General features: G+C 43.3%; 1 protein-coding gene across 1 annotated transcript in view; it reads left to right on the top strand.

Moving 5' to 3' along the window:
* aldh1l2 (aldehyde dehydrogenase 1 family, member L2) overlaps positions 1-12,667 on the top strand; it is a 67,796-nt gene that overhangs the window by 17,633 nt on the left and 37,496 nt on the right. The window contains exons 4-6 of the mRNA XM_033614698.2: positions 3,285-3,450; positions 3,705-3,806; positions 9,059-9,148. Coding sequence (XP_033470589.1) covers positions 3,285-3,450; positions 3,705-3,806; positions 9,059-9,148 — 358 coding nt within the window. The remainder of the gene's footprint in view (positions 1-3,284; positions 3,451-3,704; positions 3,807-9,058; positions 9,149-12,667) is intronic.

Here is a 12,667-nt window from a genome sequence, read left to right on the forward strand (position 1 = left end):
AGAGTGTGCCAGGGCTGACGTCAAAACCTGGAAGTTTAGCATCACGCTGGTTCCCGGAAGAGAGAGTGAATGTGATTTTTGCATTGCGTTTTGGATTATGTCAGAAAATAAGCTCTGTGGCTAACACAAGTTTATGATACTTACAGGTTTTGTTCAGCGAGATAATCTTCACATATGAACACCTTTCATACCGCATTTGAAGCTTAAATGCGATCGCCAGAAGTAAAAAGCTAACGTTAGGCTTTAACGGACTACATGACTACTCCACGGTCACATGACTCTTGACGTCACCGCCACTAAGCTTTCAACTGATTTCGGCCGCTTTATTTTAAAAACATTGTATAATGGGGAAATCGGACTGTTTAAGCTAAATAAGAAGCTGTAATGGCGGACTGCCAGCACTCTCACCTGTTCAGGGGTGATGACGTTTAATGTCCCCGACAGGGTTTGTAGTCGTATTGAGCAACTTGTTAGCAACCGCCTTTTTTAGGACACGTAAAAGCTTCAAAATTCAAAAGTAGGGTATATACTGACGTGTTTTATGTCATAGAACAAAACCTGAAACTTGCTTAAGCTTTTGTTAACCACAGACCTTATTTGAGGCATTTTACCAAAATCCCATTCAAAAAACGTATTGACTTTTAGACGAGAGAACCGGAAGTGCTAAAAGCGCTAACGGAGTTCCGGGTTTACTGGCACACTCTATACCTGCTGCCTTTAAAAAAAACACAAATAATGCAGTAGTATTGCTATTGCAATACAGACAAAACATTTTAGAGTAGTTTAAGAGTAGTTCTGAAATAGCTGTGAAAATTAATCTTAGAGTCACTCTTATCCTATAGACATTTCCTTAGCCAGTTATAATTTCTCCTTACCTGTGAATCCTTGGGCTGATAATTGCTGCTGCTGTCAGGTCCCTGTCCTGTTACCTGCCTGGTTTCTCCCTGTCCCTCTTCTATCTATTTGCAATAATATAGATAATAAATGTGCAAAGCAAAATTTAGAAATAGAATTAAGAATAGTAGTGGTGACATAGCTGTGGAAATTGATCGCACAGTCACTTTTGTGCTCTAGATATTTTCTCTCAGCCAGTTATAATCTCTCCTCACCTGTGAAGACCCTGCATGATCATCCTTGCTGGCCACTGGTCCACTGTCTCTTCCCTGACCTTGCTCTTTATATTGTGGCAATACAGATTAAAAAAATATGTGCAAAGCAATAGTGAGCACAAGTTCTTATTAAGGAGGAGTGGGTTTATTCCTAGCATGAAACTAGCTAGCAAGCGATTTAACATAGGTAACAATAACATGAGTATTCTTGTTAACTAGCTTAACTTGATATATTGGCATCTATTAATTAGTCATCATTTAGCTAACATTATCTACATGCAACAGCATTACTCAACTTACACGGTTTGTTTGGAAGAAACTGTGCAAGGTTTTTTGCTTCTTGCTGGCTGGTTTGCTGAACATACAGCAGTACTGCCCAGCAGCACACGTCTCCTCTGTGCGATTGGTTCAGATCACAACACCACAGCATGTGTATGTGCCTGACGCCGTTTACTCATGGTGCGTTTAAAGACAGCTCGGAAAAACACATTACCACATGTTAAAAACGGATTGAACCCTTAACCCCCAAAATTACGTCTGTGCCTGCACACACAGATTCTAGATTGACAAGGGGGATGGTTTTTGGTCAATTTTTTAACAAAGGAGATGGCATCCCCCCCTCATCCCCCCTCAATTCGACCACTGCACATGACCCATTTGTTTTGGAGAGGAACACACCTCTGCAGATAATTGAGCTCCCAGCAAAAAAACCTCCTGAACGTCTTGATCTGAAGTCATGAGAGAAAAAAGTGAGCACAGGTTAGCAGATGCTAGTTTAGCAGCCCGACCTGACATGCCGAACAGCAAAGGAGAAACACTGATTTGTAACATGAAACTGTGTCATTCTGTGTTTTTCCCCTTTGTAATCTCCTGGTCCGAAGAAAGAATACTCTTGGTAAAAACCTCCTCAATGGTGAACACTGAAGAAATCCTTACCAGGAGATCCTCGCCACTAAATCCCCGGAAATCTTTCCCCCTGCTCCTTGAATTCCCCGAGTTTGATGCGGATATATGTTTTTCTCCACGGTCTCTCTTTTCTGTTGCTAGATGGCCGTTTACAGTCCTGTAACGTCGCAATCACCACGTTCCTCGCTCAGGTACCTGTTCCACGAGTAGAGACTAACATTTGGTGGCGTTTGATGTGCGCTACAGAAAATGCATAATTTGATCTGATTTGAAGTCTTTATTTCGAACATGCAGTGTTAAAAACGATACAAAAATAAATAAAAAAAAAAAAAGGTAGGGCAACACTGGGGCAGACCACACGGATCCACCAACTTGTTCGAAAAGGAGTAGGATGAAGTATACATTTATAGTATACAGAAGGAGAAGCGTCTTTATTTTTTTTGGTAATGAAAATCACACCATCTGTATTTCTAAATACAGTATCTCTAAAGACCTGTGAGTAATGTTGATCTTTTGGCAAGAAAGTGAATGAGCATATGCCATTCTATTCAGTTAAATACAAAATGTTCATTTAAGTTGGACACTGTTAGCCTCCCAAAGTCTAACTGCATGTCACAAGATCAGCTTGACTCAAAATATCTTATTCAGGATACTCTTGACCATCTGAGTGAGAGAAGATTTGTTGAATTTGAGTTTACAGTGGTCATTTTATCTGAAATGTGATGTAGAGGTCTTTAGTTAAAGTTTGCATTCGTCCAGTTTCTAAACCGCTCATTGTTTTTTTTTTTTGTTTTTTTTTATGGTTGTGGGGACCTGAGGCCTATCCCACCATGCACTGGGTACGAGGCAGGGTGCACTGTGGACAGGTCACTGTCTGTCACATAGCTAACACTATCTGTAGGCTCTGTCAGACATAATGGAAAAGTAAATTAAGTATTATTAATCAGAACATGATTACAGTGAAGGTATCGTGAAGTTAGATTTTGACTTGCAACAGTATAACAGTATAATATGAATCCAGTCAAACTAATATATTCTAAAAACCTTAATAAAAGAGTGTTTAAAATATGAGAATACACTCAACTGTGTAATGAGAGGTGGTGGTCGATGGCTTGTTTCTTTCACAGTCTTATCAACATCAGTCAGCTTTAATTTTTTCTTTATCTGACTCTGCTCCATTTGCTCAGGTTTATGGTCTACTTTATATCCCATATCTAAGTGTGTTATGGCACTGCTACAAGGTGGAGTTACTTTCCTGTGTGTCACCAGGACCCTGATCCATGGTGATAAAAAAGCTGGATTCACAGTGTTCTGGGCTGATGATGGACTGGACACCGGCCCAATCCTGCTGCAGAGGGAGTGTGCTGTGGAGCCCAACGACACTGTGGACACACTCTACAACCGCTTCCTCTACCCAGAGGGCATAAAGGCTATGGTAACCACTTGGATTGTCATATTTTTGAGTAAACTACTCGTTTTGATCACAGAAGGAGTGTACTAAGGAGTGTATTATCAGCATCAATCAATATAGAGCCTTTTTTTAAAAATTGAGTAATCCACCAAGTTATCCTGGTGAGACATATTTTCACACTCCTTCCCATTAAACTAGCAATGAGCCTTTTCTGTCTTTTGAAATTGTTGCACACAGCACAGACTGAGGTGTCACGTTTACACTTATTCCTGGTGCAGGTGGAGTCGGTGCAGCTCATTGCTGATGGAAAGGCCCCTCGAATTCCCCAGACAGAGGAAGGAGCGAGCTATGAAGGCATTCAGAAGAAGTCCAACGCTAAGGTGAGAGGTCTCACTGCAGACAGCAGCCCAAAGTCTGTTATGTGATATAAATTTGCTGTGGTATGTTTTCATTTATCCAGGCTGGAGCACCAACTGGGCAAAGTAGGGAACTGCACACGAATGTATTTGCAACTTGATTCACTGCTTCCAATGATGGCTGGTAGGGATGCACCGAATATTCGGTAACTGAATATATTCGGCCGAATATTGCAAAAAAACACACATTCGGTATTCGGTGGAATAAGTTAAAAGCAAGGCCGAATAATAGCGGCGTGTTTTGATAACGCAATCAAACAGCGTGCCAGTGTGGCAATCCGTCCGTTACGGCACTCGCATTTGCGACTAAAAATAGTTTTGAGTGAGCAAAATAGGCTTAAATCATTCAGCACGCTGTGCGAGCAGCCTACAGATTTCAACCAGCAGCAGGAACGAAAGGCGAATCCCATCGGTTGTGGGTTGAACGGGGGTCACAGACACAGACAGTAATGCATTCCTGTCAATTACGGCGGCCATCGGCTTACCGGGCGACGGAGAAGTCGGCTCCAATAATATCCTCTTCTTGGCGTCATGACTCCCCAGAAGTACCTGAACAGCTGAGCCAGCCGAACACAGACCGTACGTGATGTGTCAGAGGAGAAACGAGCCGTTCACGGCCCACAAACCTCACCACACTTTAGGGACTGTTCTTTACTTATGAAGGGACTTGTCAGGGGAGGAGGGTGGCTGGTTGATTCTTATTTTATTTATTTATTTTATTTTGATCCCCCCTATGTTAATCACTTATTGATGCTGTTTTTGAAGTATGAATAAGTCAATAAGTAATTTATTCCATTGAAATATCATTGATGTATTATAGAAAAGTGATTTATCTTTTCATAAATGACAAAAGGCACATCTGTCTCATTTTTGCTGTGGTATCGTGATACTACTTAGAACCATGATATTTTCATTGGTATCGTACAGTGGGTCCCAATTTTGGTACCGTGACAACACTAATCTGGAGGGGGTGAAATGAAAAACTAAACAACGATATTCGGTATTCGGTACTCGGTATTCGGCCAAGCGCTTAATATTATTCGGCTTCGGCTTTGGCCACAAATTTTCATTTCGGTGCATCCCTAATGGCTGGTAAAATGACATTTTGGAATTTGTGACTAGGGATGGGTTTGAAAAGCTGGTTTCATTTTGGATGTGGTTCCTCGTTGGCAAAATACCAGGATTCATTAAGTTCAGATGCTAAGGAATCTCTCGTCAAACCTTTTATCTGTTTGTGACTCTTTATCAGCAAAGATCAAAGGAAACATAGAGATAGCAGCTTCTCATTTTGAGCCAACTGCCATTGATTATTGACAAATTAAAGGGACAGTTCACCTCAAAATCAAAAATACATATTTTTTCTCTTACCTGTAGTGCCGTTTATCAGTGTAGATTGTTTTGGTGTGAGTTGCAGAGTGTTAGAGATATCGGCCATAGAGATATCTGCCTTCTCTCCAGTATAATGGAACTAAATGAAAAAAAATACATTTTAAAAGCTTAATGTCTCCTCCCAAAGATCATGACCCGGTTACTCACTCATAATTCACAGACCTTATTGTGAGTAGTGTCATGTAGGAGCCAATGTTGAGGAGGGGTTGCGACTGAGAGAGGAAATGTAATGAAACAGCAGCTTAATATAGTAGAGAACTGGGGGAAGGGAGAGGGTGCGTGTGAGAGAGGGAGCGTGTGAGAGAGGGACTGAAAACGAGAGAGAGAGAGAGGGGGCTGCAAGGCCACTTGGTGACTTGGCTGGCAGTGTGTGCTTCTGCCTCCCCAGCAGTGACATAGATGTGTGTAACATGCAGCCAAGAAAGGTACTCATCATCTCCGTGCCGCATCGCCATGGATCGCTGTGTGCACTAGTCGCACAGAGAGGCACAGCCCGCTCTGCCACACTTGTCATGCAGGAGACGACAGAGTATTGAAATAAGACAGAGAAGAAGGAGAAGTGGAAACACATCAGCCCGTTGCCTGTATTATAGCCTGTATTGCTTGTTTTAATATTAAAAAAAACTATAATATATATTATATTTCTTGTACAGAAGAAATTCTGTTTTTTAATCTGTCTCAATTAAACTGCTGCCATGAGTCGAGCTCGGGTCGGACTTGAAAAGAAACTGTGCAGGTTCATGTAGAGTTGGGCCGGATTTTTACTGCTAGCTCACCCAGCGCTGGCACATGGCATTAGCTAACATTACAGCTCAACCTGTCATGAGCTTCTTGTCCATGAGTAGATGCACACTCTCTTCTGCGTGGTTATACGGTGGGCATTAGAACACTAATTGGGCCCAAAAATGTCAGGCCCAACCCTACATGAACCCACACACTTTCAATTTCAATTTCAATTTCATTTATAAAGCCCAATATCACAAATCACAATTTGCCTCACAGGGCTTTACAGCATACGACATCCCTCTATCCTTAGGACCCTCACAGCGGATAAGGAAAAACTTCCCCCCAAAAAACTTTAACGGGGGGAAAAAACGGTAGAAACCTCAGGAAGAGCAACTGAGGAGGGATCCCTCTTCCAGGATGGACAGACGTGCAATAGATGTCGTACAGAACAGATCAGCATAATAAATTAACAGCAATTCTTATGACACAATGAGACAGAAAGAGAGACAGAGAGAGAGAGAGACAGAGACAGAGACAGATGCAGGACAGACGGTAATGACAGTAGCTTACAACAACATTAATGAAAGTAATAATATTATATTATAGTTCTGGCTACTGTGGTACAATATGTTTCAAGTATATATTAATATACTTGGTACAATATGTTTCAAGTATATATTAATATCTGATAGTATACATATGTGACAATAATCATATGTGCATAATAACAGTAGAAGTATGACTAATGATAACAGCAGCAGCAGGAGGCATCTGGCAGGACCACGGCAGCAGCACAACCACACACGTCACACTATCCAGGCACTGCTGCAATATAAGTTAACCTGAGAGACAGTGGAGCACAAAGGCTCCGGAGAGGAAGCCGAGTTAGTGACATCCAGAATGGCCGAGTTAGCAAGATGCAGTAATAGGACACGAGAGAGAGAAGGAGAGAAGGTGCCCAGTGTATTATAGGGGGTCCTCCGGCAGACTAGGCCTAAGTCAGCCTAACTAGGGGCTGGTACAGGGCAAGCCTGAGCCGGCCCTAACTATAAGCTTTATCAAAGAGGAAAGTCTTGAGTCTAGTCTTAAATGTGGAGACGGTGTCTGCCTCTTGGACCATAACAGGAAGATGATTCCACAGGAGAGGAGCCTGATAGCTGAAGGCTCTGGCTCCTGATCTACTTTTGGAGACTTTAGGGACCACGAGTAACCCTGTGTTCTCAGAGCGCAGTGTTCTGGTGGGATAATATGGCACTATGAGCTCTCTAAGATATGACGGAGCTTGACCATTTAGAGCTTTATAAGTTAACAGTAGGATTTTAAATTCAATTCTGGATTTTACAGGATGGGCCTAATTTTCGCAATATTACGCAGATGAAAAAATGCAGTCCGTGAGGTTTGTCCAAGCCTGACCTGAGCCTGACCCTCGGCAGCAGTTTTTGGCCCGAGCGCAATTACATATCAAAATTTATCACTAATTTTTATGTTTTAGCATCTATTAAAAGCTAAGGAAGGGTATGTTTGTTCAGTCCAGTAAAACTCCTGCCATTCATGCACAAGAGCTTTAAGTTTCATAAAAAAGCCATAAAGCCCTGATTCAGGACTGGGGGCAATAATGAGAAATTACAGCCAGGCCTGAACCTGGTGGGTTGGGTCAGGCCCTTTAACACTTGGGCATAGAATCAGAGCTCTTGTAGGCGGGTGTAGTTCGATATAAAGAAAAACGTTCTTTAAAGGTACCCAGCACAGAGGACAGGTACGGGTAAGCTTGCTAGAAAATATCATGAGTTAGCTATTAATAACTTACAAAACATTGCGTGCAATAGCCCACCTTCCACCTACTCTAAGTGTGCATCTACTCATAGATGAGAGGCTTGTGCTCATGATCGCACGAGATATAACGTTAGCTAGATCAGTGGTGCTAGGTGAGCTAGCAGTAGATGCACACTTACTTCTGCATGGTGATAAAGTTGGTGGGTGTATTTCGATAGAAAAAAAAATAGCTCCCACATGAAACTGTTCACAACAAGGTCTGTGGATTATCTTAAGTAACCAGGTCATGATGTCAGGAAAGAGACGTTGCTGTCTATTTCCTGAAATCATGGTGCTTTGAGCACCACAAGCCGAGTGCCGTCTAGTTCCATTATATTGGGGAGAAGGCAGACACTGTGCGACTCCCACACGTAGCAACTCACACCAAAACAATCTAGATTGCTGAGTAGCACTACAGGTAAGAGCAAAATATGGTGTTTTAATTTTGAGGTGAACTGTCCCTTCAGCACAGGTAAATATGCATCTGATGTAGACAGGTAGTTGTAACAGTGTCCCTCTTATCTTTCTCACTGTCTAAGAGGTGGTGGGGGAGTCAGTGGTCGTAAGGTAACCTCGGGGACAGGTGGACGTTGGGAAGGGGTTGTGTGGATGGCTTTGAATGCATTTTTTGAATTTGTGATGGGTGTTCAAGCTTAAATGGAGTGTTACGGTGCTCTTTAAATAATTGGATTTGAATGAAATCATGGGGACAGTAGTACTCCAGTACCCCGCAAGTGTCATTCCTAAATATCTACCAAGCAGATGCTGGGTGTGGTGACCCAAAAGATCCTCACATCAAACACTGATATGGCTCTTTTTTTCTTTTTTCTTTTTTTTTACATCGCTCAGACACTAAAAGTGTCGCTGTGCTGCAGCCCAGGGTGCTACATTGTACACACTCAGCATGTATTAAAGCTGTTGGACAGCTGCTCAGTGCTACAACACCTTCATTCAGTGTATAGCATGGAAATGTACTGCAAGCTCAACATGTTGTTCAGAGCCAAATATGTAAGACTGAGAAGACTCAGTGGCTGCCTGGTGTTTATCTTACGAGAGGAAGGACAGAGGTGGGGCTGGTCTTAGCTGCTTTCTGATTTGTCACTTAGAGCCACGTTGCTGGCAGTGTGTCTGCATGTGCTATTCATAGTGCAGAGTTTTTTTTCCACGTCGCTCAACTCGTGGCAACCAGCTGCTGGGCTTTCCTCTCATTCTCAGAAATGTAGGTGATCTGGTGTGAAAGTGAACCTGAGCCATCAGCTCGTTGACCCCAGTGTCTTTCTGTCCCTCAGGTCAACCTGGCCCAGCCAGCTGAGGCCATCCACAACTGGATCCGCGGGCATGACAAAGTCCCTGGTGCCTGGACTGTCATTGATAGTCAGGTGCGTTTCCTGGAACACACAAGCAAGGAAAACACCCACACTATGTGTCTAATGTAAAGTCAGACTGTCAGAGATTTGGGTGGCTGATATGAATCCTGATATATTTGGCAGGAGGCGGATATTGAGTAACTTACAAACAGTGTCACCAAGTCCAGGTAGACTTCATTAAACCAGCCATTTGGGCACCTTTTCTTTTTATACTCTTTCCAATAATACAATTAATCTTACTTTTCACCAGCATTTGAAGGTCTTGAAGTCTTGAATCTTTGGGCACCCTGTTAACTTTTTTTGTTAATTTATATCATTATTTAACTTTCGTGGCATAACGGAGACTGTGAAAAAACATTAAATAAATAAATTTCAAAGAAGAAGAAATAGACATGTATGTATGAAAGAAAAACAGCAACAACAGTTGAACTTGAGACCATCTTGCAGAAAGATCACTCCAGCTGTGATACAGGGGTCTGCGACTTTAACAAGCGTAGGTTGGGGGTGTAAAGTCAGGCGGGCCAATGGCCCCTTCTCTACTTCCTACCAAGCAGCAACTTCCAGGGCTGAAAAATGAAGCCAACATGCAATGGCAAAAACTGCAGTTCCTCTATCGGCCACTTGAGGGTACTTCCAGAAGCCACTCCAGGGCTCTACACTAACTTTTTTCACTAGGAGCACAGTGGCCCCTAACTAAAAATTTTAGGAGCGCACACAGAAAATTTAGGGGCGCACACCGTAAATGGACTTGCAACGCAAACATTCACATTCCCTATCATTTTCATTGTGTTACTGATAAATAATTTGATAATAAATGCAGAAATGGCTATTTGCTTTCAATTCAAAGTGATTTTATTTTGAAATTTACCGGATGCTGTGTGCGTTCCATTTCCGGTTTGGTGCGATCTGAGCTACGTGGCTTGACGTGCTATCGACGTGCAGTCACTGAAAAATAGACCTGGCGCATATCTCCGACAAAGTGGTGTGCCGTGGCACTGTGGAAATTAAGCTATTCACTAGAATGGGAGCATATCTGCTACGCTGCACGGCGCAGACGAAGTATGTGGAAACTGCGGGTTAGACATTGCTCACCGTCACCTCTCACTCGCGATAAGTGAAAGTGAAACTTTCACCGTATTGTGCGCGATCGATCCAAAGACGCTCCCCCTTTAAACACATTGGCCACTAATGGTACCCCCTTGCCCCCGCCCCCCGTACCTAACACGCACACACATTGGTCTGCATTCGCCCTTTCCACGTTTTGCCAGTCTTTACAGGGATGGGGAACGGCACATTTGCTAGTCGCACACACGTGAGTAGATGTAAAATTCACCGTCTAGTATTTTGGTCACAAAATGCGACCAGTTGGTCACAGTCTCGAGCCCTGCACTCTGTCCCCATAGACCTTCATGTTAAAATGCCCAGCTTCACAGCAGAAATAAACATGTTTACTGCCTGGTAAATAAAAAAAAAAAAAAAAAAAAAAAGAAAGGTTTTGGTCTCTATAGCTAATTTCAGCACTCATGACAACTGTACAGGGGGTAATTCTTTCTCACCACTTAACATGTTATTTAGGCCTTTGTGGGAATGACAGGCTGTTTGCTGATAGTGTCCTCGGCTTCTCATTCAGATCCAACCCTCATCCCCCCCACAGCACCGGTCTCTAACCCAAAGATGGTCACTTCTGTCTCCTAAAAACCAAGGGGCACCGGCCATAATGCTGAAATCGAGTCTAAAGCCCCTTTTACTCTGCCTTTAAAAGGCAGGAATTTCACGCCATTATGCTGCCTTGCTGTTCTGTATGAAAGGTACAACTGCTGAATGGGGGGACAGAGTTGTTTCAGCATTAAGGCAGGATCAGAGGTAAAAACAGCACCGAAACAGTGACTGTGTAAACAGGACAGCTGGCAGGACGGGATCATGGGTGGCACGGATGTGAAGTTTTGACAGTGTGTTGTGCATGTGACCCACCCACTAGGGATGCACGATAAATCTTTTGAACATCGCCATCGCGATGTGCGCAAGTGCGATAGTCACATCAGCAGCCCCTCCGCCTGTCATGCACACACTGCAGTCACACACTGAAAATGAGCGACATGCGAGAGGGAGAAACGGTAAAGGAGGATTTATGCCTGGTTCCCTTACACAACTTTTCTGCCCATTCTGAAAGTCACTATGTCACATTACACGATTGTGGAGTCATAAAATTTTGCCGTGACTTGGCCGACAGACATGACACACTACACGATGTTAGTCCTCACCAATTATCCCCCGTCGTCTTTCATGACGTGTGTGATGTCATCATGTTATTCATGTCCTATTTTTATTACTTTTACTATTATTTCAGTCACTGTGTCTGTTCATGTGCCAGCTGAAATGTTGTAGTAACGTAAGAAGCACCAGCAGATGGCAGGAGCTATATTTGGCAGGAGCTACAGTACAGGCCAAAAGTTTGGACACACCTTCTCATTCAATGCGTTTTCTTTATTTTCATGACTATTTACATTGTAGATTCTCACTGAAGGCATCAAAACTATGAATGAACACATGTGGAGTTATGTACTTAACAAAAAAAGGTGAAATAACTGAAAACATGTTTTATATTCTAGTTTCTTCAAAATAGCCACCCTTTGCTCTGATTACTGCTTTGCACACTCTTGGCATTCTCTCCATGAGCTTCAAGAGGTAGTCACCTGAAATGGTTTTCCAACAGTCTTGAAGGAGTTCCCAGAGGTGTTTAGCACTTGTTGGCCCCTTTGCCTTCACTCTGCGGTCCAGCTCACCCCAAACCATCTCGATTGGGTTCAGGTCCGGTGACTGTGGAGGCCAGGTCATCTGCCGCAGCACTCCATCACTCTCCTTCTTGGTCAAATAGCCCTTACACAGCCTGGAGGTGTGTTTGGGGTCATTGTCCTGTTGAAAAATAAATGATCGTCCAACTAAACGCAAACCGGATGGGATGGCATGTCGCTGCAGGATGCTGTGGTAGCCATGCTGGTTCAGTGTGCCTTCAATTTTAAATAAATCCCCAACAGTGTCACCAGCAAAACACCCCCACACCATCACACCTCCTCCTCCATGCTTCACAGTGGGAACCAGGCATGTGGAACCCATCCGTTCACCTTTTCTGCGTCTCACAAAGACACGGCGGTTGGAACCAAAGATCTCAAATTTGGACTCATCAGACCAAAGCACAGATTTCCACTGGTCTAATGTCCATTCCTTGTGTTTCTTGGCCCAAACAAATCTCTTCTGCTTGTTGCCTCTCCTTAGCAGTGGTTTCCTAGCAGCTATTTGACCATGAAGGCCTGATTGGCGCAGTCTCCTCTTAACAGTTGTTCTAGAGATGGGTCTGCTGCTAGAACTCTGTGTGGCATTCATCTGGTCTCTGATCTGAGCTGCTGTTAACTTGCAATTTCTGAGGCTGGTGACTCGGATGAACTTATCCTCAGAAGCAGAGGTGACTCTTGGTCTTCCTTTCCTGGGTCGGTCCTCATGTGTGCCAGTTTCGTTGTAGCGCTTGATGGTTTT

This window comes from Epinephelus lanceolatus, chromosome 23 (genome assembly GCF_041903045.1).
Source record: "Epinephelus lanceolatus isolate andai-2023 chromosome 23, ASM4190304v1, whole genome shotgun sequence".
NCBI lineage: Eukaryota > Metazoa > Chordata > Actinopteri > Perciformes > Serranidae > Epinephelus > Epinephelus lanceolatus.